The sequence below is a fragment of the Oryx dammah genome, unplaced genomic scaffold (assembly GCF_014754425.2).
Source record: "Oryx dammah isolate SB20612 unplaced genomic scaffold, SCBI_Odam_1.1 HiC_scaffold_6, whole genome shotgun sequence".
Lineage (NCBI taxonomy): Eukaryota > Metazoa > Chordata > Mammalia > Artiodactyla > Bovidae > Oryx > Oryx dammah.
This window is the reverse complement of record NW_024070190.1, coordinates 5,513,070-5,525,613: the sequence shown is the minus strand read 5'-3', so window position 1 is coordinate 5,525,613 and position 12,544 is coordinate 5,513,070. Positions and strand designations below refer to the sequence as shown.

The 12,544-nt window shown below is 40.2% G+C and overlaps 1 protein-coding gene across 1 annotated transcript in view; it reads left to right on the top strand.

The window, feature by feature from the left end:
- Positions 1 to 12,544, top strand: part of LOC120865404 (ryanodine receptor 2-like) — an 803,227-nt gene that overhangs the window by 210,086 nt on the left and 580,597 nt on the right. Inside the window, exon 2 of the mRNA XM_040242681.1 lies at positions 9,803 to 9,922. Coding sequence (XP_040098615.1) covers positions 9,803 to 9,922 — 120 coding nt within the window. The remainder of the gene's footprint in view (positions 1 to 9,802; positions 9,923 to 12,544) is intronic.

Here is a 12,544-nt window from a genome sequence, read left to right as displayed (position 1 = left end):
AAATGCTCTTTGTGCCTTTTTCCTATTATTCTATTTTCCTCAGTAATTTTAATAATTTCTTTATATATTCATTTATCTTATATATGTATTTCAAATATATTCCATACTTTTTGGTTTTTCATTTTATTTTGTGGTGGCTTTTATTGAACAGAAGTTCTTAATTTTACTGAAGGTGAATTTATCAGTCTTTTCTTTTGTGTTGAGTCTTGCTTGAAAAATCCTTTCTAATTATAAGCTAATATTGATATTTGCTCATATTTTTTTCTAAAAGTCTTAAAATTTGCCTTTCATGATTTAAAATCTTTAAACCTTGGAGTTGATTTTTCATGTGTAATTTTAATTAACAAATTACTTATTTATCTGTATTTCCATTCATTCTTGTCATATACTTACACATTTTGACATATAATAGTTAAGGTGCATTTTTTTGTAGTCTGCATTTTTACTTGCATTCAAGGTATTCTGACTTAGCTAAGTTGTGCACAAAGGTTGGTACTTTGGCCGACACTTCTCTCATAATCATTATATTAATGCAGTTCACCCCTCTGTGTGGATTATCTGGTTTCTATAAAGGCGTGTGCTCTGCCTGAAGGCTTTTTCATACTCATTGCATTTATAGGGTTTCTCTCTAGTGTGAAGGATCTGATGTTATCTAAGGACAGAATATGTATTAAAGACTTTTCCAGAGAAATGACATTCTTATGTTTTTTTCACCAGTGTGAATTTGCTCATATACTTAACAGGATGTGTGGTAACTGAAAGCTCTTCCACAGGGAACACATTCATAGAGTGTCTTTTGTGAGTTTTTCAGTGTGTATAAAAGTTAAAGCTGTTTCTAAAGGCTCTTTCAAATTTACTCCATTTACAGGGTTTCTCTCCAGTGTGACAGTTGTATTTTTTTTCCAGTTGCACAATTGTGCAATTTATTAAACAAAGCTTTCAGTTTTTTTTCTTTCATATAAGTTGTCAGCAGTTTTTTTCCAACTTCTACGTTCAAAATATATTATGTTCCAATTGCTTTGTCTTTAGCAGGTTCTCAATAAACATAGGCGGCCTGCACCTGGCGTGGTTGTGATGTGTACAACTTGCATTAGCATCATTGAACTAAATAGCACAGATACCCCAACTTAATGGCTCATTCATTTACCATGATTTATTCAGTATGAGTCATTGCATGAAGTACAGAGTCCATTTCTGGCTCTTGAGTTTGTGGATTCCTGCTAGATACCAGATGCCTACTGTGACCCCTGGCCAATCACAGCGCTTCTCTCAGAGGCTGTGGTGATCGGTCACTGCCTGTCTGTTCTTTGTTTCACACACAGACAGCAAGCGTGTTGTCGTATTCCCTCCTTGTCTGCCTGTGATCATGGCACAGGACATTTTACACGAATGGATGTGTGGGAATTGCCTAACAAAGATGAAGGTCTGGTAGTGAAACAAAAGGTGGTGAAAATGAAATTCTGATTGAACATAGAGCTGCAGAGGCAACATCTGAATGCAGGAGTGTGGCCACTGTAGCTGCTTGAGAAAATACAGCCATGCAGCCAGAGAACGGAGTGAAGGTGCGCTTACTGACGTAGGGAAACAGATGTGACAAAAGGATGAAGATGTCCCAGAGGAAGTAACAGTGACAAGACATTCATATTAAAGAACTCTGTGATATTTTATCACATTGAAAATGCTGAAAAAAGTGGGATTATGACCATTGGCCATGACATTTGAAGAAATGTACGTTCCCAAGGGAAAGTTACCATGAGAAGGATAAAGCAAGCACTGTTCAGACTACTCTTGATAAGTGTTTTCTGAATTAATAAAACACTTTCCATTCTCCATATTTCTAATGTAGTCAATTACAGCATGCTATGGCAGAAAGTGAAGAGGAACTAAAAAGCCTCTTGGTGAAAATGAAAGTGGAGAGTGAAAAAGTTGGCTTAAAGCTCAACATTCAGAAAACGAAGATCATGGCATCTGTTTCCATCACTTCATGGGAAATAGACGGGGAGACAGTGTCAGACTTTATTTTTTTGGGCTCCAAAATCACTGCAGATGGTGATTGCAGCCATGAAATTAAAAGACGCTTATTCCTTGGAAGAAAAGTTATGACCAACCTACATGGCATATTCAAAAGCAGAGACATTACTTTGCCGACTAAGGTCCATCTTGTCAAGGCTATGGTTTTTCCTGTGGTCGTGTATGGATGTGAGAGTTGGACTGTGAAGAAAGCTGAGCACCAAAGAATTGATGCTTTTGAACTGTGGTGTTGGAGAAGACTCTTAATTGTCCCTTGGACTGCAAGGAGATCCAACCAGTCCATTCTGAAGATCAGACCTGGGATTTCTTTGGAGGGAATGATGCTGAAGCTGAAACTCCAGTACTTTGGCCACCTCATGTGAATAGTTGACTCATTGGAAAAGACTCTGATGCTGGGAGGGATTGGGGGCAGGAGGAAAAGGGGACGACAGAGGATGAGATGGCTGGATGGCATCACTGACTCGATGGACGTGACTCCGAGTGAACTCCGGGAGTTGGTGATGGACAGGGAGGCCTGGCGTGCTGTGATTCATGGGGTCGCAAGGAATTGGACATGACTGAGCGACTGAACTGAAGTGAAGTGAAACCAGTATTATGCAGATGGCACCACCTTTATGGCAGAAAGTGAAGAGGAACTAAAAAGCCTCTTGGTAAAAGTGAAAGAGGAGAGTGAAAAAGTTGGCTTGAAGCTCAACATTCAGAAAACTAAGATCATGGCATCCGGTCCCATCACTCCATGGGAAATAGATGGGGAAACAGTGGAAACAGTGTCGGACTTCATTTTTCTGGGCTCCAAAATCACTGCAGATGGTGATTGCAGCCATGAAATTAAAAGATGCTTACTCCTTGGAAGAAAAGTTATGACCAACCTAGATAGCATATTCAAAAGCAGAGACATTACTTTGCCAACAAAGGTCCATCTAGTCAAGGCTATGGTTTTTCCTGTGGTCATGTATGGATGTGAGAGTTGGACTGTGAAGAAGGCTGAGTGCAGAATTGATGCTTTTGAACTGTGGTGTTGGAGAAGACTCTTGAGAGTCCCCTGGACTGCAAGGAGATCCAACCAGTCCATCCTAAAGGAGATCAGTCCTGGATGTTCATTGGAAGGACTGATGCTAAAGCTGAAACTGCAATACTTTGGCCACCTCATGCGAAGAGTTGACTCATTGGAAAAGACTCTGATGCTGGGAGGGATTGGGGGCAGGAGGAGAAGGGGACAACAGAGGATGAGATGGCCGGATGGCATCACCGACTCGATGGACATGAGTTTGAGTGAACTTCAGGAGTTGGTGATGGACAGGGAGGCCTGGTATGCTGTGATTCATGGGGTCGCAAAGAGTCGGACATGACTGAGCGACTGAACTGAACTGAAACCAATAATAGTTTTACTGTTTTATTTTCTGTACTTTCTTAACTGATACTAGGGAGAGTTTTAATGTTTGAATGAAAATTTTTAAAGATCAAGGAACAATTCATAAGTAATTCTCCCAGATGTTGCTTTGCATGGTCTTTTTAGAGTCCTGTACTAATGTGCGAACTGAGGACTGCCTGCATTTTTTAAATGAATAAATGTAGACTCAGTGTGAGACCACAGATATGGGCTGGTTTTCTTTGGATTCTCTTAGCTTATTTGTTTTGCTATCGACATACTTGCTGTAAGAAAACAAAATAGTACAGTTAACATTTTATTTGGCAGTAGGCTAGAACAGGTAGACATGATGGTGGAACAAATGAAATGAACTTGTGACTGCTTATCACAGCTTCTCGAACATAATATGCCCTAGATCAGTGCAAAGCATATCCAGGATTTGATCATTTGTCTCTGCCTCCACTGTTCCCACTGTGGTCTGAGTCACCTTCATGTCCACTGAATGGTTGCAGTGATTCTGTGAGGTCACCCTGCTTCTTCCTTGCCTCCCTGTAGGTTGCATTTAGTACATGGCACAGCCTCCCCAGTCCCTCAGAAAAAGCCAGAAGCTTTACACTGGGCTCAGGGTTGGTATTGATCTGGCCCCTCAGCTCCCATCGTCCTCCCGCTGGCTTACTCCATTCCATCTGCAGTGATACCAGCCCTGTTTCTTGGACGCACCAGGTACTCTTCTGCCCGAGAGACTTTCACAGGCCTTCCTTCTGCCTGGAATGCCCCTTCTGCAAGTACTCATTTGACTGATTCCTCTTCCCTGCTTCAAGTCTTTGCCCAAGTGAAGCCTAATAGCTTTATTCACAATTTTAATCACCCTCACTGCAACATCACTGCGATCCCCTTGCTGCCGCTGCTGCTGCTAAGTCGCTTCAGTCGTGTCCGACTCTGTGCGATCCCCTTATCCTGTCCCATTTTTTTCCCACAGACTTTTCGCCTTTAACATAATTTGTGAACTTATTGTCTTTTTGTTTATTGTCTCTCTTCCCTGCCAGGAGGTAAGCCTAATAAGTTCAGAGTTCTTTGATTTATTTACTAAATTTTCTCAAGGGCTTAGAACATTTCCTAGCATACATTATGTCCTCAGAAAATATTTCAGTTATGAATGTTTGAAAGAAGCTGTTGGTGGTGTTATTTGATCATTATTTTCCATCTTGTACCATTCCAGCAGACTTGGCAGCATTTGTTATAGAAATCATGTCTTATTTACTCATTGTAAAATTGCCTGGAATGCAGTATTGTAGTGGCTTTCCTCCTGTAAATAATTGATCTCTACGCTTAAGGAGCTGTAAGAAAGACCACAGGAAAAATACAGGAGCATTTAACATAAGGAATTCAATCCAACATATATTTATGAAGTATTTACTCTGTGCAGTGGTGTAAATTGAATGGTGTTAGGATTCCCTCAGGTTTTAACTAAGCTGTTTAATTTCATTGGATACCTGGTTTTCATGGAGTTTAATCTGACGTGCTTGACAGATAGCATTGGATACAATACCGATGGTGAAGTTTTTGAGTTAGAGCTAACTGTGGCAAAATTATCAGGATGTAACTAAAGGAGAGGATCAGTTATGGAAGGTTTAAACTTGGATAGACATTTTGAAAGATAAGCCTAATCAGAGCCTAAGGGAAGTACTTGGTGTAATGAGGGACTTTTTAATGACCAGAGTTATTAAGAGCATTTTTTGACTTTTCAAGAGTACAATATGCTTAGATAGCTTAGATTGTATATGGAAAGAGTTGTAGTCTAATTTTTATGGTGTTTATGTGGAAATAAGGGGGAAATGAAGGACTCAATTGCTTTTTTTCAGTGATCCAATGTATACTTGTGATACATTAAAATTTCTCATGAATGTGATAGGATCAGTGATTTCCCCAATAATGCCCTATTTCCTCGCACATGTAACTATGAAATCATTTAATGGGATCGTATAATGCTCACCTTAATTTGGGAAATAAATAGTCTCTTACCTTGGCAATTTTAGAAAGCAACTCCAGTTGTCAGCATGGCAGTTCATGTTTCTGAGTAATTGTAAAGTGGATTATGATAAATAATCATTTATTGTATATATTTGCCAGGCACAGTGTTAGACACTGTATACTCTCATAATTACATAAATGAATGCATAGTAACAATCAAGGAAACTGAAGAAAGGAAAATAGTGCCATAGGAACACAAAACAAGGGAATTGCCATAGCCTGGTGGGTCAGGGAAGGCTACCCTCTGGAAGAGATATTTGAATTGATATTTGAAAGATGATTGTGTTAGCTAGAGGGTGGAGAATGGGTTTAATGACAAGGGTCATGTAGGAGCATAGGAATGAAGGAAGGTTGGTAGGAAGAAATGTTGGGCTTGCATAGACCATGCAGTGCAAAGCCTTTTAGGCTAGAGGTTGGTTTTGGTCTTTTTCCTTAGACCAGTGAGAAGCCAGTAAAAGGTTGTAAGCCAGGAAACAGTATGGTTGGGCTGATGATGAGACTTCAAGGTGAAGCACTGTTGTAAGGGAGTTTGCAGTGTGGAAAGCTGTTCTGAAGATTTTGATGATGTCTGAGTAAGAGCTGATTGTAGCTAGGGTGATGAGAGAGTAATGGAGTTGAAAGATATTGATGGTAGAGATGTCATAGGACTTGGTGACTATATGCTGGATGTCTCTCTTACATAAGCCCTGCTATTTATATAATTGTTCATGAAGTTTCTTCTAAAAGATTTCTTTATTCACAATTCATTATTCAGAATCTTATAAAACAAGATTAGTAATTTTGTTTCTTCATGTTTGTTTTGGGATTGGTGTAGGTTCAAGTATTTCTGGAAACAGCAAGATATTAGTATCTTCTAAGGCTAGTCATTCATGGTTGAGGAGTTAACAGACTTTGAAATTTAAAAAAGTGAGATAATAAAACAGAAGAACAATTCATTTTTGTAGAATTTTTTCCTGCAATGTGATTTCTTGTGAGTTGAATCAAAATCTGTTGCCCTAGGTGCTAAGAACTCAAAAAACAAAGTACACCGAAAGGTGGTGAGTATTGAAGGGTGATTTTAGTTTTTACAGGTTGAGGCACACCAATGGCACATGCAACCAAAATAAGAACGCAAGAAATGATAGTTAAGTTAGCAGTCTGGACCCCAAGGCCTGGGTAGCAAAGACTGAATTAGAAGATGACATATGACCCCCAAAGTCATATTTTAATTTATCCTTATTGTCTGTTACCTGAGCAGTGTTAACTGTCTGAATCCAATCAGTATCAGGCACTGTTTAATCTTTCTTTTTGGATAGATTTCGTGTGTGAGTGTGTATACCAGTATCATATACACATACATGTATGTCAACCATAACCAGATTTATTTATTGTACATTGGTTATAATAATTAAAAATACAGCTACTTGTCAGAACTTTTCAAATGTATAGTCAGTAGGCTCTCAAACCTCAGTGATTCTGGAGAAAAACCGTGCTTTGAGATGAATGATGGGTTAATTAAAGGGACTTTGAAGGTGTTTGTGAATTGGTCTTTGGTCCATCAATGCTCAGTATATTTTACTTTTTGTGAAAAAGGAACGCTTTGCTTACAGGAATTAAAATAGAAACAGCTCCCAGATAAACTGGAGAAAATCTTATTGTGTGTGTCAAGCTGGGTTCTATCCATCAAGGTGGGATCGTGGTAGAAAGTTGTAGTCACAGACTGTTTTGTTGGTGGGGTGGTGGAGCTCCCTGAATTCAATGTTATTTCATGACTAGGTGCTTCATCACACAATGTTGAGGTACTAAATTGGAAGGAAACTGCACAGTGAGCTGGTTTTATTGGTTTGATGGAGTAGTTCAGTACTTTGCTCCTTTCTCTTATATAAGCTGGTTTGTGCCACATACTAATGAGCATCTCTACATGTGCTCTCATTTCTAGTTCTGTCCAAAATCCATGATGTATTTTAACATTCGACTGTTACTGATTGCCTCTAAACTCCTATAAAAGGCTTATCACATCTTTTCTGGGATCAGTGTCCTTTCCGGGATCCATTCTGAATCTCCCTCATATTTCAGCACTTGTTAGAAATGCAGAATCTACCCAAGACCCACGAGTGAGAGGATGCATGTTAAAGATAGAGAAGTACGTCTTTAGATAACAGAGGTAGAAGAAGTCACTTGAGCCTCTAGAACCAATGTGGGGCCGAGGACTTTCAGATAAATTAGGTTTCATCACCAATTCTTGGAAATAAGTATGATCAGCCCTTTGTGAGTGGCAGGTTACTTTGAGCCTCGTTTTCCTCAACTCTTTGTAGGAATGATCAGTATATTGCTGGAATATTGGGAGGATTAAATTAATGCCAGGACTGGTATACGCTGTATTTTTGGTAAATGTGATGTGCCTTCTCTTCTTTTGGAGCTTACTGGGTAGCACTGTTTATTCTTACTTGCCCTGTACCTTGTTTTCTTACTCTCATTCCTAAAATGTCTTTAATTAGTCCACTGCAGTAATTACTTACTAAGTGGTATTTATTAGAGATTTCTGACTGCATGGGCTCTTTGTTGAGGCTCACAGACTTTCCTTCTTGCAGGCCTTCTTAAAGTCCTTCTTGTGGGCCTCTCTAATTGTAGCACAGAGGCTTAGTTGCCTGTGACATGTGGGATCTTAGTTTTCCCACCAGGGATGAAACCTGTATCCCTTGCATTGGAAGGTGGATACTTAACCATTGGACCACCAGGGAAGACCCCTAACTGGTATTTAGATCACCTCTAGTATCCAAAGAAGTCTGTCTTACCCAAGAGTGTAGTTTCCATGCTGGAGTTCACTCCACAGAGGCAGTAAGACACGATAGCAAAGACATTGGGGATTTGGGAAGGCATTGAACACATCAGCACAATTCAGCACTTTGTTATTAACACCATCTATTTGGCAAACACAATGTATCTTTGATCTTGCAGATTATATAAGCAACAACGATACTTCATTATTTTTTATTATAGCTATAGTACATCTTCAGATGTACTCATTATATGAAAATAAGGCTTTTTTTTTTTAAAGCAATTGACTTTTGAAATGCAACAATTGAATGCTCACTGGAAATTAATGAGCACTGGGGGGATAGTTGGAAGGTAATTATTAAGAGATTGGACTTGGCTATGACCGATGCTATAAGCCAGCTATTAGGTACTGCTGCTACCACGCAGGAAATAGAGCAAGTACATGGCATTGAGAAAGGTTTTTAAATTAGAGCTGTACTTTCCCAATGGATATAGCATTTTCCTCAGGTTAACCAAAAGTGCTTGTTTTCTGCTTTTAAATATTTGTCACATTACCTCTTCTCTACCGTTCTACCATGGGTCTCCTAGTGTGTACTCATACTCCCTTTTCACCTTGATTCTAATTAAAAGGGTTGATGAGTATATTTGTTTCTTTTTACTTCCCTGTTAGGTATACTGTTTCTTTGAGACTGAAATATCAAAATATAAATACAAATATAAATGGTTAGACTTTTTAGGTGTTAAATTGAGATATTTTGTTTAAAAATGATAATGCCATCTCCCATTTCTTGTTGATGTAGGGCCTTTTGTATGTCAGTCACTGTGTAAGTTTATCTCACTTCTCTCCTCACTTTGTCGATGGCAGCACTGGAATAGGAACCCAGCTCTTGCAAATTCTAAAGCCCATGCTTCTTGCTGTGCTCATACTGCCTGTACTGAGTCATCCTGTGGCGCATCCTTCCCTTGTACAGTTTTCCCTCTAATTCTGTGAACTTAATTGATTGGAAACCAAGTGTTGGATCTCAGAGGATTGAACTAACAAATTACCTCTCTGTACATTTTTAAGCAATCCAGGATTATTTCACAGATGATCATGTTGCCAGTTGATGAACTGGCAGTTGATCAAGTTGCCACAGATGAACTAAGATGATTTTTTGGGGTTGATTTGAACCTAGAAGCTCTGTTATTGACCTGTTTTCCTGAGTCAGTTTTGGAACAATGTGATTGTGAGCCTGCTAGTAGACTCTGTTCTGTTTTTGATGATACTTGATGTCCTAGGAATATGTCAGACCATTTCTTGATAATTTTGATGATTTAAAGCAGTGTGTAAGAACTTGAACATAGAAAGCCTGTATTTTACCATTTTCTATTCAGATTGCCTCTGTCGATTGCAAAAAGCTGTTAATTTTCTTCAATGGTAGTAACCTTTTCTGACTCCCGCCACCCAGTTATCTTTTTTTGGTAAATAAAAATGCTCTAGGACTTGATTGTATGGATTTGGGAAGGACAGTTCTTAGATTCATTTTGCTCTGATTTTCAAAATGCACTTTGAGATCTGATTTAGGCTGAGTCATGCTAAATTTCACTGTTTTCCTCTTTTTCTCCCTTTTGCAGGATGATGAAGTGGTCCTACAGTGTACCGCGACCATCCACAAAGAACAACAGAAACTATGTTTGGCGGCAGAAGGATTTGGCAACAGACTTTGCTTCTTGGAGTCCACTTCGAATTCCAAGGTGAGATAAAGCCTTTTCAGGCCATTCAAATATTCAGGTTTTACTAGTGGTGTTGAAGTTATTTATGGGCACACTTCTGTTTTCTGCGGAACACATCAACTAAAGGAAATTGAACAGTCTTTTCAGTATCCATTAAGCCCATTTCAATTGAGCCCCTAATCCATGTAAATAACTCAGATGCAGTTGTTAGCAGGAACAGTCTTTTTGCTCCCATGCTATTTATGTCCCAGGGGATAAGTAAACATGTTAATAATTTCAGAACCAATAAGGGCTCTGAAGAAAAGCAGAGTGACAGGGTGGAGAGTGCTGAGGTAAGGACTCACCCTTTTGCAAAGAATATGGAGGGAAGGGCATTCTGAGACAGTGACGTTTCAGCTGAATGAAGTGAGAAAGGGAGAAGTAGTAAGTTCCTGACCATTCTGTAAAGAGGGACCAGGCAATGCAATGGCCCCTCATTAGGAATATGCTTACAATCTCTTGAAGGAAGGACCAATAGGCATTGCAGCTCTGGTACCATGAATGGGGTCACTAGTTAGGGGAGGTGAAGGGCCTACCAGCCCTTGGTAGTATTGGATTGACCAAAAGGTTTGGGTTTTTATCTTCCCATCTTATGGGAAAACCCAGACAAACTTATTGGCCAACCCCATAGTTGATACTCTTTCCTACTAAGAAAGGAGGCCATTGGATCAGGTGAACAATGCAATTCTATGTAATATTTAAAAGATTGATTTGACATTTTTGTGGATTTGAGCAGGGGTCACCAACACGTGGTCTGTAGACCAGTCTGTGGCCTCTTAGGAAACTGGGCCTCACTGCAAGAGGTGAGTGGTGGGAGAGATAGCTAAGCTTCATCTACCCCTCCTCATTGCCTGCATTACCACCTGAACCATCCCTGCCCCTTCGTTGGTGGAAAAATTGTCTTCCATGAGACCGGTCCCAGGTGCCAAAAAGGTTGGGGACCACTGGATTAGAGAATGTGGAAAGATTAAGATTAAAAGCATGGAGAGCAGTGGAAGGTGCCTGCAGAAGTTTGCAGGGCAACTGCTGGGTCTGCTGATTAGAAGCAATGATGGTGAGGAAACTTAGTGAGGGGTTGGGAATATGCTTGGAGGATTTAGAGGGTGTGCTGATAGATCAGAGTGTATAGAATAAAGGAAAGAGAGGAAAGGCAGATATCTCTGCAGGTAGACAGTCAATCAGAAAACAGTCTTTGGGGAGCTCTTTTTAGTTTACAGAGTCATTTGACATGCATGATCGCATCTGATTGTCACAATAAGAGTATGTTATGCATAGTTATTGCTCTTCTATTCACTGTACACTTGAGGGCATGGATGGCTGAGAGACGACAGGTATTAGACCAGAGGCTTCCTGTGACTTGATGCCACAGCATTGATAATGGCAAATTTTCACACTTAATACCTCAGTCTTTTGATTTGAATCCCTGATTCTTTTTTTTTTTTTTTTAGCACAGGCCCATGATTCTTTATTCCCTGGGTCTGTGACTCACATCTAATCAGGTTGAGTAACCGTAAACACTGCCAAAATGCCCAGAGTACTACTCCTATGGAAGCAGGCAGTCACTGAGCACGAGAGAAGCTGGGTAGCGTCACCTGCAGGGAGCTGTAGGCTGACGGCCTTGGGTGTTTGCACAACCTCCTTGAGAAGCCTGTGTGGGATGCTGAGCCACGTAGATTGAGCCTGCAACAGCTGCTGCAGGACTGTGGTCGGAAAATCAAATCTGAACTTGCTTCTTGCTTGGAATCATTTGGCGAGGACGAGTTCTCATCACTCAAAGGATAAATTCATAGTCCTAAAGTAACATTTCATTGTCTTTTTCATCACGATTTAGTACCTGTGGTAGCCTTAACATTTCCTAATTATTCTTCAAGACAATTCTGGATGCTTCCTCCGAAAAAGGGGCTTGCTTTGGACCTCTCTTTTCTGTGCTTCCACAGCACTATCTTCAGTTCAGTTCAGTCGCTCAGTTGTGTCCGACTCTTTGTGACCCCATGAATCACAGCACGCCAGGCCTTCCTGTCCATCACCAATTCCCAGAGTTCACTCAAACTCATGTCCATTGAATAGGTGATGCCATCCAGCCATCTGACGGAAAGGGGAAGAACATCCAGGTGGTGGCAAGACTCAGGTAGAGGGAGCTTGCAGGGTTCCGAGCCCTGGGCTTTGCTGCCGGGCTCCTTCCTGCGCAGTCCGGGAAGAGGGATTTTGTTTGCAATTTTCTGAAGGAACCAGACTTTCCTGTTTCATAGCTTCCTGTGTTAATCAATTCCTGAAGTACAGTTTTACTTTGCTGCTAACTACTGTTCTTTCAATATCATATTGGACATCTGAGAAACAAGTGTAGACACATTGTCTGGAATCGATGTGAGAGATCCAAGTGCTGCTGCAGTAATAGTGTCTAATGCAGAGACACTGGAAGTCAGCAGGGTACCAAACGAGGTCTCATGAACTTCTAGCATGGCCTTTTGTTTCATGCTGCCATCCTTAATTAATTCTTCCATATTATTAAACAGACTATTCAAGTTTTTGCCAAAAACGTCTTGAGCTTCTGCGTTATGCTGATCAACTACCTTCTTACGATCCAGTTTAGAATGGAGACCAAAT